Source organism: Pteropus alecto, unplaced genomic scaffold (assembly GCF_000325575.1).
Source record: "Pteropus alecto unplaced genomic scaffold, ASM32557v1 scaffold22, whole genome shotgun sequence".
Taxonomy (NCBI): Eukaryota; Metazoa; Chordata; class Mammalia; order Chiroptera; family Pteropodidae; genus Pteropus; species Pteropus alecto.
Window position 1 is genome coordinate 5,597,066 of NW_006434839.1, and position 21,403 is coordinate 5,618,468.

Sequence of the window (21,403 nt, forward strand, 5' to 3'; positions counted from 1 at the left end):
TCAGTTGGGGTGAGTTTTGGGGAGGAGAGAGAAAGGAGGAGTGGTGCCCTAATGTCTAAACCGGTCTGGCTGTCCAATCTGATGAGTTGCTTAAAATGGGTATAAAATAATTACACGAGTTAGACAGACGGAAGAAGAGCCGCATTGAGCTGAGAAGAGAATGCTTTGCCCAATACATTCCATTCATGAGACAGGTTAACATAGGGACTTAGAAATTTTCCATTCCAAAGAAAATAGTACCTGTTCTGGGCGTTAACCTCCACCTGGTCAGTCACCTGCCCAAAAGATTCTTCCTCTTGCTTCTGCCGCAGCCTTTCCTGTCGGGCTCGGCGGCGCCGTTCCCGGGCGGCCTCTTCCTCATCGTCGTCGTTTCTCTGGTAGGCGATTCTGCACCAAACAGAAGCATCCTCTTGAGTGTACCAGCTGCCAGTCATCCTCACCAGCCTCTCGGCAGGATCAGCCCTGACTCCTCTTCTAACTTGACCACTTACTGAATGAACCACAGGGTTGTACAAGTCCTTAAGTTTAGAGCCCCCATCTGACTAGTGTTCACACTTTTAAGTATCTGAAAAGCACACATCCAGCAAAGGATAATTTGCAATAATCAAATAAACAACTTAAACTCAAAAAAATCTGCGCAAAAGCAGGTTGCCTTAAGAGACCGCGTGTTAGCATATTTAGATTTCTTGACTAAGTTGTTGATTAGAGTGTAAGATTTAGAAGCAGAAATCCAAAGCATGGAACTAAAAAGAATCAGAAGGCTTATTAAAAAGGTTCGGCATGTTGTGTGAATTATTCGTGTGGACATTGTCACCAAGGTCAGACAAGAATCAAGTTAGGTATTAATAAAACCCAAATCGCTAACTAAAATTGAGAGCAGGATACCTTCTTTGCTTGGATTTTATTTTTTTCCTTTTAGTTCCTTTTCACAGGAGAGAGAAGTTTTTTTTGACAACTGGTAGGCTTCAAAGCCAGTGCAGCTGCCTTTAAGGCCCCCTCTTTTGTATCCCACCTGCATGGCAACCCATGGGTGTATATTTAATAGAAACCTACGGGCTAAGGCAGGTAGAAGAGGCACAGAGGGCTTCAACGCATACGTGTTCTTTAGCTTTCATAGTTTCAGCTGAAGCAAATGCCTATTTCGAGAAATTATACAATCAATATCGCTATGTTAGATACATTTCCCTTAATATTTACTCCCAAATAAAGAACAGAGCTGGGGAACTACAGATGCCCAAACTCAAGAGGCAATGACCTGCATGGTTAATGACCTGCACTGATGACTTTTGAAGGAGTATTGTGAATTGAGATAGACTTTCAGGAAGGCATGGGTGGTGCTGGCTGGCCCCAGGACGAACTGGCCTGATGGGTCCACAGGCTGGGATGGAGCTGCCTTGTGCAGCAGGCTGCTTATTACATTAGAGAGTTAGTGTTTTTATGTTACTTACGTATCTACAGATAGAGATTCAGATATGTAAACATTTCGTGTTTATAATTCTTCTATGACACCAAAAGTAAAATAATTTACAAATGAAAGAAAATAAAACAGCAGAACCATACAATTTACACCAACAATGTGAACCTAATGCGAGTGATATTGGTTTGCTCACGTTAGATTTGCACGCCAGGCATTTCTACGCTTAGAGTATTGCTGTACTTCATCTGTTTCTGTCTTTTGACATCGATCATACAAATACTATGAATGTTTTTTCACCTAGGTGTCTTATAGAAACCAGGATGAACAATTTCTAAAGTTGTTTGATTTACTCTTTGCTACTTGGGAAAATCTGAATTCACACTTACTAAAATCTGCTAATGGGCAATACCCAAGTGACAATATGAAGAAAATGTCATTGACTGGTTTATTCCAGCAAATGTGGCGAGAAGGGCAGTGTGATGGAGTTAGTACTTGGAAAACCTAGCTCGCGGCCCTTCGATTATTAACCTGAGTTACATTTCCTTGTGTGTAAGCGCGTGACAATCAAATGATATGTTATGGTAAGGCACCGTTCGGTGTGATATTTCTCTCGTTTTAGGAAAGTGCAGTTGAGGAACCGCTTCGTGAGGCAAGACGAGTTCAATTTTAGACTTGTTGAACTCGAGGCGACGGCATGACATGATTCGAATGTCCCCTTCTAATTCAATCACATTGTAGTCTGCAGTCAGTTGAAAGACCTTCTCAGTGGTTTGGCTTTAATCTTCAGATTCTTGGCCTGATCCTCCTTTGGCTTATTTCTCTGTAGACAGCTTTAACCACAGCAGGGTCCTGAATGACTGCTTCCCAAGCTAATCAAACACAAAGTCTTAATACGTTCTTCTAGGTCTCCGGAGCAGCCAGGAGAGCTTGGCTATTACTGGGACCTTCCTTTTCCAAGACAAGCAAGAGGCATAAAAGCTCCATCCGGGACACTCTATGCTCCAAACAAAACGCCTCCCCTCCTCTGCAGAACCTCATTTTTAGCCCTTAATTCCCCACTATACTTGAACAATTCGAGATGTTACTCTCTCTCTCCTAATGTGCTTGGTGGCTGGATGTTGGTGGCTTTTGACCCTGACACAAACCCAATTTGCCATCACGTCCAGGTCACACTCCACCTTTCTTCTTTTTCGATTTCTCGTCGGAGGAGTAACCCGAACAACCAGGTCAGCTCCACAGTCTCTCCTAACTCTTCTCGCTTGGTGCAGCTTAAAATTTACAGCTGCTCACTCGCCATTGGTAGCCCATGCCGAGGTTACGCAGTTACCAGAACTAGATTTTTAAAGATCTGTTATTACTACTGATACATAAACATATTAAAATTGTTTTCAAAGTTGAGAACAAAAAGGAGCCAAAATGGCTTCGTGAGTTTTGAACATGCCCAGTTGCTGGCTCATTAACATACCAATTGACTTTAGAAGTGAAATTGGGTTCGTGCCAAGTGACTTGATACTATCTGGAAATTCTTCAAATGTGAGACTTCCTTCATCAGCCCTCAACGTGCAAAAGCCTGGTCGCTTCTTAGCTTTCAATCTGTCACACAGCAAACTACTCTCCGCACTGCTACCGCAGGTTTATTTATTTATTTTCTTTCAAAATCGAAAAACTTAATTGCTTATTTTTTCCTGATCCTAAAAGTAATATACACCTATTATTTTCTTAAACCAGACAATACAAAACATATAAAAGATAAAGTAAAAATTAACTCCCTAATCACAACACTCAGTTATAAACATGATTAATATTTGATGTATTCTACCAGACATTTTTCTATGCGTCACAGATACTTTTGTAACAAAGTGGGTTTATGTTATATATGTGTGTGTATTACACATATATACACACACACACATAATTTTATAAAGTTTCTTTAGTTTACCTTATTTATAATTACTTTTTAACCTATTAACAAAATACAGTTTCAACGGCAACACAGTATTCTATATATAGATGTACACAGTTATTATATGGATGTACTTATATAATCTCTTTAACCAGTTTTCTACTGATGGACAGTTAAGAGATTTTTCCAACTTTTATGTTCTTATAAACAATGCTGCAAGGACATCATTATAGATATACTTTTACCACTTGTTCAATTATTCAGCCAGCAAAAATTTTCAGAAGTAAGAATTTCTGAGTTTTAAGAGTAGGCTCACTTTAAAGACTTTTGATGCACATTGACAAACTGCCATCCAGAAAGGTATGTAACACCAGCAATGTGTGTGAGTGCTAATTTCACCATCAGTAGAATTTACTCCAAAAGACAGACGAGTACACAGCATCCTTAATACCGTCAAATGCTAGCACAACAGCCTCTGCTTTATATGCTTGAGTTGAAGGCAAAATGTTAACATTTCTAATTTTCCACACATGAGAATTTCAATGTGTTTGAAATGCTGCTGACTAGTAAAAATCATACCTAACCGCCCACCGGATTATAATAAAAGCATAACAATCCATTTGTTCCTTCTGTGAAACCTCAGCAGATGCCGGCATTAACCAGTCTGCTGGTGCTCTCCACTACAAAGACGGCGGATGTTCCCAGATGATTCAGAGGCAGTGAGGACTTGAAGACCCTCTGAATCATCCGGGAAAGAGAAAACCATGTTTATTAGAGTTTTAATCAAATGCATTTTATTTAAAAAGAACAGGTAGCCCCAAACGATGTGGCTCTCTATTAAATGAAATGTTCGATTGACCAGGATCCACGACGTTCCCACCCATGCTGGGTGTAAGCAGGTTTACTACGGGGCACCATGCCTTGTTTTTTGGTACCTGCCTTTGCTCATCTCTCGGCATGAACACTTGGAGAAAGGTGGGATCAGCTTTACTGCTGGAGGCCAGTGCTGCTGGCAGCAAAATGGCTCATCAAATATTCTGGAGAAAGAGAGAATGGTTTAGTGTGTGTGTGTGTGTGTGTGTGTGTGTGTGTGTGTGTGTGTGTGTGAGAGAGAGAGAGAGAGAGAGAGAGAGAGAGAGAGAGAGAGAGAGAGAGAGAGAGAGAGAGGGAATAAGTGTTAAACAATCTCAAAAGTCCAAAATGATTTCATGATGTTATTTGATTGTGTCAGTGGTATGAACAAAGTAGAGAGAACTGGCTTTTCTTCCATTCCCAGAACCACTGCTTAAAGGCTCTGGTGTTAAATTATAAGAAAAAACAGATCTATGCAATGGGAAAACTCTCTTGGAATGTTGTGGCTTTCGCACCAAAGACATTTGAAGTCTCTACCACCAGAGAACTACAGCCTCAGTATATTCAAGTAACAAGGTAATCACGTTACATGTTGTGCCTTTTAGATAGTTTGAATAAAGAAAAGTATTGCAGCTGTGGCAAATAAGGAAATCACTGAGGAATTAGTGTCTTTATATTCGGATGAGCCAGGGTCTCAATGTATACTGAATGAGAGAAAGAGGACGTGACCAAGCTTCCACAGTAAGACACTGGAGCAAGGCACATGTTGTCACCTTGCCTCGTGTCCCTCTTCCCCCATCTTCCCCGCTGAATGCATCCTAAGACTTGTGCAGCACCAGAAAAGTTTCATCTACAGTACAGGTTGCTTTATTTTGTTTTTACCCCACATTCTGCATGATTTGAAAAATGTTGCTCTCATTTCTTTTCGGTCTGCCTCTTTTTCCATTTTGCTATTTTCTGATTTGAGACGATAGTACGTGATCCTTGAAATTGTCAAGTAAAAATGCTGGCCATAGTATTTCATTAACAAAACAAGATATCTTATCAGGAAACCACGTTTAAGAATAGAATAAGACAAAGGAATAACCATTTTTATGAGGAGGCTGTTTTTACTATGTGTTTAAGAGCATTAAAGACCCAGAGAGGATGAAAAAGAATCGTTAAGTTTATACCGAGTACAAATTTACTTATTTTCTGTTGACAATTACAGTGCTACTCTGTGTAGTTAACTGGATAACCAAATAGTTAACCAAGTTTAGATTTGCAAACTTGCTGTTCTATTCTTTACATATGCAGTAATATATGATATAATTATTTTACAATTAAAAATATTTAATAATATGTTTGATGACTTTGCAAAAATCAGTTCACCAAGACGTAACTCATTCCTGTCATCTCCTGTCTAGGATCCCACCGTTCACTTCACCTTCCCCTATCGACAGACATTTGGGTTTTCCTCAATTTTTCTCTACCGTACGCAGTGCTGTTAACGCCTTCTTACGCACACACGGGTTTTTCTGGGGTAGATATTGTGAAGTAGAATGTTTATTTAAATTTAAAAGACTGTCGGATTGCCCGTCACAGTAGTTGTTCCAAGTTACATCTTCACACTTTGTCACTTCTAGTAACCAAGTCAGATCAACGTACAGTAACGCAGTCCTCTGCTCACTAATGGGATGAGGAAAAAGATTTAATCTTCTATATCTTGTATAGCAATGGTTTCTAACATTTTAAGACTGAAGGCACTTTTAAAATATCAAGAAAAATTAAGATATGATAATTGCTTATGCTTTTGTTATTTATTAATAAAATGTTTTATACAGTGCCTATAACTTTACAAATGCAGAAAAAGGAATCTGTATTTTATAAACCATCACATTTACATATATTTGAAGAATAGTCTTTCATACCTGACTACAGAAAATACTTGTTGTGGATATGAATTTGGGAATCTCTTTTGATATCTCACCTCCAGAAAACTACTGGTGTATAGAAAGATCACCAGAGCCACTGAACAGATTTTGAATTGTCACCTTCAGATCCTTTTGTGTTCTTTGACATTCCTTGTGACTGGTAAGTGCACACACATACGCAGACACACATGCAGACCCACAGGTTAAGTGAGAAAAACCTCGGAGAAAATAAAAAGCTCAAGGCACTAAAACGAGGCCGAATTACGAAAGACTTAAAGAGGTCCTGTTCAGATCAAAGTTACGAAGTCTCTGTTTTCCTTAATTGTTTCTGCCAACATTCCTACATTTTATTTATTTATTTATTTTTGCATTTTGTTATGCGCTTATTAAAGATAATCATTTGTAGTTTATAAAAGTTATTTCCCTGATACACACAAAAATTTCCGGGGAACGGTAATTAAAAACAGCTACTCCCACGCGCCTTGTGTCCACACTAATATTCAATCTAGATTGGCTTAATCTTGAAGTGTATTTCAAAACATTCCTATGTTTTAAAAAAGAGAATGTTGCGCCTAAAATTTTAACAGATTGAATAAATAGACAATTAGCTTAATGCTAAGATCCACTCTCTTCTCTCTGTAGCTCACTGTCTTTCCACTTTCGCGTAAGGGGTCCTGCGTGAGAAGGTGGCTTTGGGTGAAGGAGAGATGACAGGATGTCCCTGAGACCATCCCAGACGTGATCTTGTCCCAGCTTTTTGCAGCTGTATGTTCTCCACACAGGCCAGTCCAGGAAGGAAAACTGCCTGGGGTTCACAACCACTCAGAAGGACAGCTTCCTCATCAATTACTTTTCTTTGATTTCCATCATTCTTGGTTCTGCCGATGTCATCGTCTTAACTTGGGTCTTAATGTGAGATCCAACTTAAAGAGTTAAAAGCTCATGTGGGTTGAAAATGTGCTTGTCAGCTATCAGGAGGCTCAATGACTCATACGTACTTTTGTTATTCCTTTTCATGTACCAAAAAACCCCCAGTGATGTCCTTTCATAATATGAAATGCAAGCAGATTCTCCAAACATATCCAGTCAGCTCTATGAATTGCTCAAACGCTCTTAGTATAATCTCAGGCCGTGCTGTGATCTGGAGGGAAAATCCTGAGCTACTGAAATGGGTCATATTTGTCCTGTAGATTTATTGTATGTTTGAAAATTAAAAGAGGTTTATAGAAACGTTCCAGGCTCTTAAATATGATTTTGTTTATATGTGGTGTCTGAAAAATGTTGTGGTTTCATTTAATGTACATAAGGTTCAATTCTGAATGTTTTCCCCTTGGGTTCTTTAAAAGAAAGGCATTAGAAGTTATAATGGAGAAAAAAATCCAAAAAATAAAAATATTTTTCTGGTCAGAATATGTTTAGAAATGAATTACTAGCCAATAGTCAATTGGTATGTATACATATATACATACACACATATATGTATTTTTTTAGTAGGAAAGAAGATGAAAATGTGCTGGATTTCATTGCAGGATCGTTTGCTATATTTGTGATGTGCCTTTTACCCGGTGAAGGTATGCAAGGGGATACATTACTCTGAAGAAATTTACCCAGGAAGGGAAGTACGTCCTACTTCATCTAGTCCCTTCTCTCCTGCCCCATTTCCCTGTACATACACACATCCGAGGTTTACTAAGTTTTGCATATCCACCATAAATTTTGCTTCTCAATAGTAAGACATGATGTGCTCGCACATGTTGGTGTTCTTTTATATGTTGTTGTCACAAGTTATCGCCACCAGCCTACCACATGCTTGATACAATGGAACATCCATAATCCCATGAGTTTCTATAACCACAGACTGTGGCGGAGAAACAAGTGCTGTAGAGCAGAGTAGAAAGAAACACCAGACAGTGGAAGCAAAATCTCTTCACCTTGCCTCTATACACCTATTCTCTATACACTATCCTCCATACACTATCCTCTTTACACTATTGTAGAAGGCCAGTTCTTAGCATCTTTATGACTGCAACTTCCCGTCAAACAAATAGATCAGGTCTGATTGATCGTGTAAGGTTAAAAGACACCCGAGGAGTCCTGTGAGTTCCAGTTCTGACTCGGGGTTGCGTGGCTAACTGCGGTTTACTGGAACAGTTTGGAGAATCTATTAGGACCGGCAGATCCCTAAGCTTAAAGACTCATTTCTGAATCAATGCAGGTGGTCGCAGGAAATTTTTAAAAGATGGGTTCTAATTGTTTGGGGTCAGCGTTTTAAATGAAAAAGACGGTTAGCATGAACTACATTGTACCTATAGATGAGTATATAGTACATGACCATTTTAAAGAATAATAATGAAACAAACGCCCACGTACCTACCACCCGGCTAAATAGCACCAAACTCTTGGAGACCCTCTCTGTACCAGGCTTCGATCCCATCCTCGTTCCTTTTTAAATGCCTCAGGTAACCTCTAACTTAGGTTTTGGGTTATTTTAGTTATTCTCTTGCTTTTCTTTGTAGTTTTACCCCCAAGGTATGCATCCCTAAGTAATTCATTTTTTAGTTTCGCCTTCTTAGAACCTTATGTCATCTTACTGTATTTATTATGTTTCTGAGATTCATCTATGTTAAAATGAATAGCTGTAGTTTGTAATAATAGATGAGGCACAGGGTTTCCCAACATTTCTTGAGATTATAGTTTGGATGGAATAAATGTATTAAGTTTTTATTCAACTGGTGTCATTTTCTTTTTAAAAGTCCGTAGATGGTTTGTCATATTCAGTAGAAATAAAATGAATAGTATCTGGATTTACTTTCATATTGAATTGCTGTATTTCTCACATTTATTTTAAAAGGAACAATGTATCTGTCAAATCTATTAAATGCAGACTTGAGGGATAATTCCATGACAGTTTCCTGAGATACACTAAAATCTATTTATTTTGTCACCACTCCCGATATCCCGCCCTACTAAAACAATAAGCTTGGTCAGATATCAACAATTCATTTTTTAATTTATAAATGTTTAGAAAGGGTAGGAATGGAAAAAGAAGGCCGATGATAGAGAAGACACATTTTGCCCTTTACTTTGTTATTCAAGTTAAACTTTGGTTGAAATGAATGAAAAGGAGTGAGAGAAATGTTTAAATGGAGAATAAGAGAATTAAAATATAGTAACCAAACTTTCCTCTCTTTCAACCCTTAAAGATTCAACCAGTATAAACTGTGGTTGAGATAAACTCAATTACTACCTGTGTTTTCATAAACATTACTTTTCCTTCGTCCCCAACCTAGGATTATTTTTCGTCTAATAAGAATCTTAAATAAAGATGATCATTAATAAATTTAGACTTTTTAAAAATACTATCGGTCAAAAGTAAAATGTGATTTGGGGCCATTTTCTGACTGTTGTATCTATTCAAGGACAATCTCACTCTGATGCACATGGCAGATGTGGACGATAAACAGGTTTAGTTAATTTTTTTCAAGTATAACATGAGAAAGCGCTTCAGACCTAGGTGTCAATGACTGGCAACACTTTTTTCTCGCATGTAGGTCTGGATATAAAACCAATTTAGCAACTGCCTCAGAGTGGGGCACAGGGAAACCCCCACATCCCCACTGGCCGGTTTGAATGCAACCGCCTCTGACCACAGATACATAAACAAGTAGATTCTTTTCATAGTCTAAGACTTAACCTCCTAGGAACAGAAATTTCCATTTCTCTCTTCAAATGTAAAAACATGAACTCATTCTAGATGAGTCTTTTACTTACTGTGACTAGAAATTCAAGTCTCACCCTCAACTCTGAAATATTCATGCGATGCAGAATTTCATGTGGTGGAGCTTCGAATTATAGCACCGCTATTGCATGGGTAAACATTTGACTAAAGAAATACAGTGATTGGAAAAATGAAAACAACATGTCCTTAAGTGGAGATTATGAACCTGTGACTAATTAAAGGGAATCCCTGTAAAGGGAAAGTGGTATTTGCAGACATGCCGACGGAAATGGTCCACGGGGTGTGGATACCGCTAACTGAAGTCGCATGTCCCGTGTCAGCTGGGAGTGTTCTCAGCAGCCTCTCTAGACAGGCAGTGCTTAATGCAGGGAAATTTATGGGTAATGGATTTTCATAACAGGCTTTTTATGATCTTTCCCTCCCCCCAAAGTGCCCTCTGGAGCTTTCCTGCTTCCACTCTCAGTTTTTGTAATTGAAAAAAGATTTACTATTCATTTCCTCTTTCCCGGTAGTCTCTTTTGGCTCCGTTTCTTTCTATTCGAGTGGCGTAGCCGCTTATCTCCCTCCACCGCCCCTTTTCATCTTCTTTCTCTTCTTTGGGAACAGAAAGCTCAAATATACTGATAGATGCGACACTGGACCTTTGTTTCTAGCACCTCTGGTGAAAGGAGTGACTGTAGTCTAACAAGAAATTTTCTGGGGTGGTCACTACCTCCCCGCCTCCAGAGATATTGCATAGACTTACCTTAAAGTCCAGGTGGCATCCAGCATCCCCCTCCATGTGCTAGAATTGCAGAGCTTTGTTTACAAGTGGTAGCAAATAGAAAGACAAACCTCGAGTGGAGACAGGAAATGAAAAAGGAAGGGCCAAATCCTGAATGTTTGGTGCTTTGGAAAGAACAGTTATTCTTGCAGGGGACCTGGGAGCCAAGCACCGCTCATGGGTCCGACCTCCCTACGGTTGGAAAAGGAAGTCGGGGAGTCTGTTCTGCACTTGGTGGATCATCTTCCTAAGTCAATGGAAACCTTACCCAAGACGGGGCCTGTTCCATGTGAGGGAAAAACGCAGACATATCCTTGTGGTGATTTGGTAAAAAGCCAGCCTGACCAAACCAAACTAAATACAATCTTCTCCCATGCTTAAAGACTCCCTTTGAGTTAACAGAAGACCCGTTATAAAACGTGAACATTTTAATAGAGTAATATGAAGTAACTAAGCACTTACTTTGTGTGTGTTCTTTGAATGGGAATCACCAACAGCTTAAGAATCAGACAGTCAGGACTGAGAGAGGGAGACGCAGCATGAGAGACATCCTCGGACAGTATGTAACGGCCTAAGGGCACCTCTCTGTGCCCACAGGTTTCTATCCCAACAATACATTGTTAACCAACAAGGCTGATGACATCTATCGACTGAATATCAGTGCAATTACCAGTTCCTTATAATTGTTACCTGGTACAGGAGGTGCTGCTGCAGTAGGCGAGACGACCGACTTTATTCTAAAATTGTCACCTTTTCTAACGACAATTTACAAAATTATAGCATTGGCATTGGCTTAAGCGTTTCTTTAATCGTGTGTACATTCTTCTCCCCAGCCAAACCACTGATCCATGTGGGACCTAGACTTTGAGGGAATGACAGTTAAATTCGAGTGGGACATCAGGGTGGTGAGCTCTGGGCAGCAAAGGGGCTGCAGGAGGAGCCTAGATTCTGAGGACGAGGTGGTGGGTGATGTGCCAGGTATGAGGGCGAAGTCTTAACTTGTGGTAGGTAGAAGGATGCTGGTCAGTGATGCTACCCTAACACGCAAACTGACATCCATCTATTCAACAGATATTTACTGAGCATTTATTCTATTTAAGCCACTTAGATTGGAAACCGAGATGACTTCAACTGAAAGGAGTTTATAATCTGGCAGGAAAGCTAAGATGTGTGGTAAACACCATAGGAGATTTACTGATAAAGTGATATAAAGTTAAGAGGAGGACGAAGACGTTTCCAGCTAAGGGATCGGAGAAGGCTTCATGGAGAAAGTGGTGTTTGAATCGGGTCTTTTAGCATTGGGGGCTAGGATTGAAGTTTGGTGGGATGGAAGGGGACCTTTCCACTTACAGAGAGCTCAAACAGCAAGGCTGCAGAGTCAGGAAATATGGACATGGAAAAGCAAACAATTCAGTCTGGCCGGGGCTTGGAGTGCATGAAGGGCATTAGGAAAGCTTCAGTTGTGTTTGGCACATACAGACGGCCAGCTTCTAATAACTGGAAGAGTAAACCAACCATTTTACACAGCTTAAGGACAGAGGTTCCTTCCATGGCAGTGGCGCTACAGAAGCACGCAGGGAGGGTTTTCTAGTTTCAGTCTCCATTCCAGGTGTTTTATTTCACCCTGCAGCTTTCCCCACGAAATAAAGGGCCAGCTACCCAATACCAAGGGCTCCATAAATCTTAGCTGCAAGAGGAGACTCCAGTTGAGCAAATCCTACAATCACTTAGAACAGAAGCACTGTGGGCGATCCTTCAAGAGCAATAAGCTGTGGCTTTCAATTTTTCAGAATGACATGTCTGTATGTCCTTTTCTATTCTTGCCACCTTCTCCACTATCTCGTACTCACTGTGCCCACAAAGAATTAAATCAGATTTTTTACTTATTCAGATCCCAGGTGAAATCCGCCACTGTGGGAAAGTGACTGGATAGCAGGACCATGGAATAATTAAACTGGAAGGAATTTTGGAGGCTATTTTCAATCCAAGCTCCATATGTTATACATGGTAATCTGGGGTCTAAGAGGTGAAGCGACTCACGCAACCAATGTCAAGGTCAGGACTGGGCCCAGATCTTTAGTTCTTATCCCTGTCTGCTTTCTAACATATGACACAGTATGAGCTTTCCAATTTTTTTTTTTTTGTAGATTAACAAAGAGTTTTAGTCACCTAAACCAGGGATTGGCAAACTATGGCCCGAGTGCCAAATCCAACCTACATCCTGTTTTTGTAAATAAAGATTTATTGGAACACAGCCATGCCTGTATAGTCTAGGGCTTCTTTCACACTTCCATGCCAGAATCGAGTAATTATGTCAGTAGGTGTATTTCCCACAAATTTGAAAATACATACGATCTAGTCCAATGGTCTCAAATTTTTTTTTATAGTTTACGCCTATCAGTTAAAAAAATTAAGCATGCTTTTCTCTCTTCTTCATTTTTACCTAGAGAGATCTTGTGTATCCACAAGCCCAGTTCAAATTTTACACTCTTCTGTGATGCCTTAGCAGATAAAATGGAAGTCAGTTGGAAGGGGTTCTTTCTCTATGTGAAACCTTTGTTGTTGGTCTAGATGTTTGTCGTATACTGACTTATTATTATTACTTGTGTATCATCTTATGTCTTAAATTATGTCACATTTGTTAAAAGCAAGAGTCATGTTTTATACATTTTTTTAGACCTCCTCCCCAATGTACCTTGCAGAAACTAGGCCCTTACTATGTATTTAAGTGATAGAATTCAAGAAAGGTATATGGCATAAAACACTGAGCAATGGCAATTACGAAAGCTCATTAACAATGATAAAGGCCAATTCAGTTCCCTGAATACAGGGTAAAGATCTAAGTTCGTGGGTATTCATCTGAATTGACATGGAAAAGACAAAGCAACCAACCTAAAGCCATTTAAAAGTTTGAGTGTCAAATACAGGACAATAATGCTTCCCAAAAGGACAGATAATGAAATGTGACTCAGTTTCATGAATATGGAAAGGCCTACAATTCTATACTAAGCTCATGAGTGTTTACCGGAAAAAAAAAAAAAAAAAGAGGAAGTTATTAGAACTTTATCAGTGGGAGAAGGCCATCCTCAAAGTATGTCCCAAAGATATGTGAGTGAGGACACACACACACACACACACACACACACACACACTCATTCAAAAGTATGGTGTGTCGGCAAGAAAGCAGACACTCCATATTGGCTTGTGTATATGAACCAGGAAAATCCGGCTCTGCCCGCTGCCATGTGACAGGGGCCGAGGGCCTTGGTCTCTGGCCATGAGTTCCAGAAGCTGAAGCCTTGATCATCCATCAAGGGAAGAAAAGATCTCTTGGGTTTAAATGTCCATACTGTAAAGTGCTAGAACAGAGCCATTTTCAACCAACCTGGGAGTGACAGGGGCAGCTTCAAGGCTACACGCAGAGACAGAAACAGGAGGTGGAACCCCCAACACTCCACTTTTCTCTCAATTCTTTCCTGCCAGAGGTTGGAATCAACTACTAGTCAAAGCCTTCTTGCCAGTGTCTGCCTGGGTAGGTACCTGGAGAATTTTTCTCATTGGTCCAAAATGCAAAAGTTTTAATGCATTTATTGTAAATTTGTTTCTCATTCTTAGGCTGCTTTCTCTGTAGATGGTATCATGTTGCAACTACATGCAGAAAGTCCCCTTGAGTTTAGATTTGGAAATTGTATGTTTTCCTTATTAAGAAGAACGAAATGGTTAGGGATAGGAAAGGCATTTGACTTACAAAACTAGTTAGTAAGTAAAGGCTAAAATCAAACGGAGTCATCTGGTGTTTTCCAGTCTGCTTTAAGAGCTTGTATGTGAGTGTGTGTGCACACGCATACCTGCTATCCGTCAGTTAGTGTCACATGATTGGCCTTGGCTTGGCTCATGAACAGAGCAGAAGTTCAATATTTTCCTATTACTCTGGTGCATGCCTTTTTCCCTCCAAAACTCCTGCATTACTTTCTTTTGTAGATTTTTTATATCCTTCTGTATTCTTTTTCCTCTCACTATCAAACCTAGTATTGGTTTTGGCTTTTTGCAACGTCTGTGGAAAGCAAAAATAATTCAGGACAAGTAGGTAAATTAAGCGAATTTAACTCAGCCAGTTCTTTAGAAGTATTTTCATGTGCTCTAGTCAAACGTGATTCTGTAATACATTGGATAAATTAATAAGAGAGTCAAAAGTAGCCAATTCCACTTATTGTATCATGGGCTATCTCGTCATTTTTACATTTAATTTTGGAGTTACGTTTAGAAATTAGTTTAATTTACTTTGTGGCTAACCTAAATACACCTCAGGATGTAGCTACGGGGGTGACAGTGAAATGATTTTATTTCCAAGGATCCTAACCACTTGCCCAGTTGATTAAAATATCCAAACGAAGAGTTCGATTTTGCTACAAAATGTCTCAGAACATTATATTGACTATTTTTGATCCAGATATTAGTAGCCATCACCCCAAAAGGACATTGTATTATGGGCCTGTGCTCCCTAGAACTATGTTTCGGCCCTTTACGGACTCCATCGAATTTGTCGTCACAGAGGGCTTTGACACTGTGACTGTATCTTCCTTTTTGAAATTCTCTGCCTGCCATTTCCTGTGTAGTTTCCTTTGTATCTTCTGTTGGGTTTCTTCTTCAGCTCTATTCTTTTCCTACTCAGCATTCTCGCCTTGGGTAATCCCACCTATGCTTATAACTTGTTAGCTGATTTTAAGGGGTGATGATTTTCTAATTTATATTCCTAGCACAGGCTGCTCTCCTGAATTTCTGAGTGATGTTCCTTCCTTGATTATAAAATTTCCGGCAAGGAAGTTGAGAGGAATGAGTTATTCTGGACATCTAATTAATCCAGGACTCTTTCAAAATTCAAAACTTTCCCTGTGCTGGTATTACACTCTCAGATCCTCTTATTTTTGAAGGTGATGGTTAAAAAACATTTTAAAAAAATTCCTCAGTCATATCATCCTATCCTTGCTACAGAGAGCAATTTCACGATTTCAGGATGTGAAGTTGGCTTAATATGAAAAGAAAAGTATTTATTACTTACATTAAATATTAAGATCGATAGCTTGCATGAACACAGAGGAAACAAATATATTTTTATTATTTATGACTTTGAAATGGATACACTCTTTTCCGATGACTTCGCTGAGAATTTCACTCTTTACATGCATAGGAAATAAAGCTGACCCAATACTCATGTGTCTAGAAGTTGATTTTGGTTAAAAGCACAATTCACTACTGTTAGGTTTAAAGTAACTGAGCTGAAACTACCAATCTGAAAAGAAACTTGTCTAACTTGTTTCATATATATAGTGTACGTTTTTTAAAGGTTTCAAAACGTCAGACAGAAACAGAGCCTGGCCCTGCCAGCTGGGAGCTACATGACACAATAGGGGATGCATGTAGAGCAGTGGTTCTCAGCCTCGGCTGCACAGAAGAACAACCCGGGGGAGCTTTTAAAAATCCCTCTGCCCTGCCTGTGCCTCAGACCAATTAAACCAGACCCGCTGGGGGTATGATCCAGGCATTAAAGCACCCCAAGTGATTCCAGTCTACAGCCAGGTTGAGAAACACTGATTCATAATGAGTGACTTATGAATAGTCTGGGCCAGAGGCAGTTATGTCAAAGGCAGTATGGAGTCATTCAGAAAACAGAGTGCAGAGAGGAGTCATGGGCAAGCATCTAGAGATCGAATGGAAATAGATGAAGCCACTCATTCTTATGATCCCGAACATCAGGCTCATTTTGCTTCTCTCCTTTTATTTTTTTAAATTGAAGTATATCAATAGTGATAAGCAGAAAGTTGGTGTTACTTAATATTGTTGTGCAGATAAAAAATTTTTAATTCATTTAACATTGGTTCAATACAGTGTGTGGCATATCCCTTGTTCTCTCCATGACAAAATATGACGGACTCTGACCCCACCTTCATTGGCTGGTGGCGCCCTGTAGAGTACCAGGCCTGGTGACTGGGAGGATCGAACCTATCACTCCAACCTCCTTTTTTGATGAAAACATCCCTTAACTCCTAATTCCTATCTTTCCCCCATCATAGATGATGATCAGTGTCAGGATGCTATTCTCCAATCTCAGCTAAGGATCTATGAGAAAGCAATTCGTAGAGTCTGTTTTACAGAATTTGAACTGTAAAAAGAGGCAAAAAAAAAAAAAAAAAAAACAAGGTCGGGCCAGCCAAACCAACGAGGTACCTGCCAAACCACACCTTATCCTCCTCAATCAGCAAAAATATCATCCACGGCCTGGCTCCCCTTACCTCACCAACAGGAGTTAGTTCATTCCCTTATTAGGACACTGGCAGTGGCAAGAGAGTCTGCTCGTGTCTGAGGCCCAGCAGTGGCTTCTACAACATGTGTAGCTCATCAAAAACAAGAAGAGGGTAACAGCCACTGAGGGAGGAGACTGGAAAAATCAAATCCTCGCTGTATGGAGGAGAATTCATCTTGGTAGGCCACAATTATGGTTTGGGATTTAAAATTTAAAAAAAAAAAAAATTTTTTTTTTAAAGGCCAAACCAACAAAATACAATCCTAATTTTTTTTTTAAATGCATTTTTTGGAAGGGCGTTTTTGACTTAGAAATGCAGTCAAGGAAATTATAAGTTGAATGCTTCCGGGGAGTTGAATACAGGTAGTCAGTGAGTACCTGGTCTTCCCTTCAAGGGAGCCTAGGCTTGGGTGGTCTGCTCCGATTGGGTACACAGACCTGAGCCTAGAGGTGTCATCTGCTTTTTATCATTTATCTATCTATCTATCTATCTATCTATCTATCTATCTATCTATCTATCTATCTATCTATCTATGTATTTATCTATCTATCTATCTATCTATCTATCTATCTATTTATTTATTTATTTGTAATCTGGAGCAAAATAAAAGCTCTGTCCCTCTCTCTGTCTTTCTGCTTCTCATCTATCTACAGGGCTCTCCTCTCCACTCTTGGACCCTCGGCTTAGCTTTCCAACTTGTCCCTTTCCTCACCGTTTACCACCATGCACACCAGGCTTTTTTTCTATGATATTGGAGTAGCTTCCAAGTCAAAATGAGACGTCTCCCCGTTACGATCTGTGTCAGCAGGGCTGTCCTGCTAATCCCATCCTGTTTAGTGGCTAAGCTGTTTTCGGAGCCGACTCATGAACTCACATCCATCCAAGCAATAATAGATTGCAATTCTAACTTTCTAGAATTTACAAAACACGTCCATCCTGGGTATGCTCTCTCCTACTTCACAGTTGAGGAGATAGGCTCAGTGGAGTTGGGTGTTTTTGCACTCAGATCTAGCTTTTCTGATTGGTGCTCTCTTCCATTTCAAGGATGTCTTAATATTGTGGTTCTGTTCAGATGCCGAGCTCTGAAACTACCAGAGAGAATTTAAGTCCTCAACTTCCCTCCAGGGACCTCAAAAAAAGGGTGTTTGGGCCCTTGGGAGACTGCAGGAGGCTCCAGGATCCACTCTGCCCCTCTGGGGTTAGGCTACTGCTCACAGCCAACTCTGCTAAATTTGACCCCTTGTTAAAGTTGTAGGTAACGTTTCTAAAGCTGAAAAGTCAAACGTAGCCGTCACTGTCTATTAAAAATACACAGTAACACTGGCGATTGAAGAAAAGAGGAATGTACTAAACAAGCCAAATTGGACTTTGAATGAATGAAGCAAATAAACTGCTTAAAAGGACGAGGAAGTTTAATAGTGATACCTCCCATTTGTACAGTACTTCTGGAGTGTCAGGCAATGGACAGGATGCATCTCACCCAGTCGTTACAATAGCATTGAATAAACATGAGTAAACTGAGCAAACCCAGTATAGAGAAGTCAAATCGCTGCCCAGGATTTACACACAGAGGATTTTAGCTACCATTTGGCTGACTCTAAAGTCTAGGTAGTTTGCACCACTGCAACACAGCATGTCCATTTCTTCCCAGGTCTCGGTTCTCTGACTTTGATAGAATTTAGAAATTAACATATGAAGAAGTTCAAAATTATTGAGTTTATTTTCTTTTAATTTGCATAGGAAAGTCATGTGATGTTATTAATCGAGAAATGAGAGGAGTTGCTGTCTTTATAGAAGTCCAGGTCTCCCACCGGAGGAAGAGGTTTACTCACTGCCTCTTTGTAGGGCACTTAAAGCCATCTCTAGCTGGGCTGGTTGTTTAAGGTCATGAGTCATGAAAGTTCAAAGACCCTCCCCAGACCACGTCTCTCACCCTCTCTAGCCCTGCTCCACGAGGAGGGGAGGCTTGCTCATCAGGCAGGATCTGATGTCATAATTATACTTGCTGCCAGATTCTCCCACTCAAAGACCAAAGGTTAGAGCTGTGAAAGCACAGGCAGAGGGAATAACATCCGTTAAGTGTTAAGCTGGAGAGAACGAGGGAGCTACCAGGAGCCAGGCTGGAGCAGGCCGAGAGCCAGGAGCCAGTCATCTCTCTCACACACACACAGAGGCAGGGAAGAGGTGGGGGTGAATCAACCTCTCTGGCCTCTTTTTCCTCATCTATAAAATGGAGGTCATGGTACTTAACTTGTGACGTTGTTGAAGGATTGATTAAATGAGCTAGTATTTGTAAAGTGCTTGGAACAGTACTTGGCACATAGTGAGCACTGCATGAGTGTTAACCATTGGTCTGGTTTTACAATATCATTAATCTTCTCCTCCTCCTCCTGATCATCGACATCGTCAGACGAAAAATAAGTTCCGTGCTTCTACGTCTTCCAAGCTATGCTGCTATTTCCAAGCATGAAGGGGAGAAACAGGGCAGAAAGATTTTTCTGACTCAAGGATCTTAAAAATCTTTTATTGAAAATATTAACATCAGAGAAGCCTGAGAAATGCAGAATAAATGTAGAGGAAATTCTTATCTTTTGTGCAAATCCTCTTATTCTCCCTCTGTTGACTACCTCTTCTGTTTTTCTCTTTTGAGGAGTCATCGGTGGTGGGAGAGAGTCGTGGCTACAAATGTCCAAAAAAACGCAATGCCTTGTTTTATCTCTCATTTTCTCTGTCTCTCTCTTAATCCATGCCACCGCTCATTAAAACGTAGATGGAAATCTATCATCAGACAGTTTTTTTCTTCCCATGCCAGAAAATGCACGTGTCCTACTATAGGAGGATAATCCCCTTTTCTATTCTTTTTTTTTGCGGGGTGGGTTGGGGTAGGGGGCTGGCTTAACATCCAAACTTAGTGAAGAATCAGTGGATCAGAGCTCTATGAATGGAGGTTGGTTCTGACTCTCACTGGGATGGCTTTAGGCAGAATGCTTGTCAGCGGAAGATCTAGATATCCCCACTGTCCCAATATCTTTCAGCCAGCTGGCATTCTAATTGTACTAGAAAATTATTCCACTTATTGCTTATGAATTCAACTATGAAATGTGATGTAAAAGTAGTGTAAATCTTTAAGTACTTGTTAAGGGTTGAAGTGTGTCCTCTACAAATGATACATTGATGACCTAACCCCTAGGACCTCAGAGTGTAATCTTATCTGGAAATAAGGCCTTTATAGAAGTAATAAAGTTAGAATATGGTCACTAGGGTGGGCCCTCTTTCAATATGACTGGTGTCCTTATAGAAAGGGAGAAATTTGGACACAGAAACAGACATACATGGAGGGTACACTCTATGAAGAAACACACAGAAAATGTCATGTGAAGGCAGAGGATTGGAGTGACGCATCTACATGCAAAACCACCAGAGATGCCAGTGAACCACCAGAAGCTAAGAGAGAGGCATGGGACAGATTCTCCTCACAGCCCTCAGGGGAAACGACCCTGCCTGTCACATTAAGAGACCTAGTATGTAATTCTTTGTTACGGAAGCCGTAAGAAACTAGAAACTAGTACAGTATTCAATTTAAGGATACAATGGTTCCACTTTTTAAATAAATCACTATTTTTTTTTTTTTTGACAGTTTCTAGCGCCTTCTACAGCTTATTTGGGTGAGTGGTTCATTACAACAGCCCATCCGATTTATGAAGACGTTTTCTGTTGTAGCTTGTACCTTCTTTATCCTCTCTTATGCTCAGTTTTCACCTTTGTTATGTTCCTTTTGCTCCTCTGGTACCTGGGGATTTTGCTCGGAGATTTACCTGTAGCTCTGAGGTGGCCCCATAAAACTCGAGCCATCTCAGGCTCCCGGGGGCAGCCGGGTGACAGTGCCTCCATTCCCTGGGTGGAGGGAATGTTTTACAGGACCTCCCTCCCAGCCCATAAATCTTCAGATCCAGGAGAGACAGACTCATACTACTTCTCTGGGTCAAATTTAATGTTTAAGTAAGGTTAGAAGTTTTTAAATGTATACGGGAGTGGGAGAGTAAGCGGAAAACAAATCTATCCCATGATACTAACTCCTTATAGATCTGGGTTGCTACAATCTATGACTTCAAAGCTGTTTCCCTTGGGGTGAGTAGAGACTGTACATACACCCTTTACTGGGTGAGGTTAAAAGGAAAGCTCCTGCTTATGCATGAACCTCACGAGGTTTGCCCCATTGTGATCAGGAAGTGTTCGCTATGCATCTGATTGATATCCGAATGCCATTTTTGCATTAGGCCTCTCTGGGATGTATAAGGTTTGCCCAATTTGTGGAGAAGATGGCAAACTTTAAATTGCAGAGGTAAGGGCCAGGTTTGATGCATTTGATTCTAGGAAGTCTGTATACTCATATTATGAGTTAGATCGTGTCCTCTAGTGCTTATTTGAAATTAAGATTATTTCCAAGTGTAATCAAGTTAAGATGAGGTCAATAGGATGAGGCCTAACTCAGTATAACTAGTGTCCTTATGAAA

The 21,403-nt window shown here is 40.2% G+C and overlaps 1 protein-coding gene across 5 annotated transcripts in view; it reads right to left on the reverse strand.

The window, feature by feature from the left end:
• CALD1 (caldesmon 1) overlaps positions 1-21,403 on the reverse strand; it is a 168,037-nt gene that overhangs the window by 36,289 nt on the left and 110,345 nt on the right. For all 5 annotated transcript variants that reach the window (XM_025045897.1, XM_015588348.2, XM_025045896.1 and 2 more), the window contains one exon: positions 241-387. In XM_025045897.1, the coding sequence (XP_024901665.1) occupies positions 241-387 (147 nt within the window). The remainder of the gene's footprint in view (positions 1-240; positions 388-21,403) is intronic.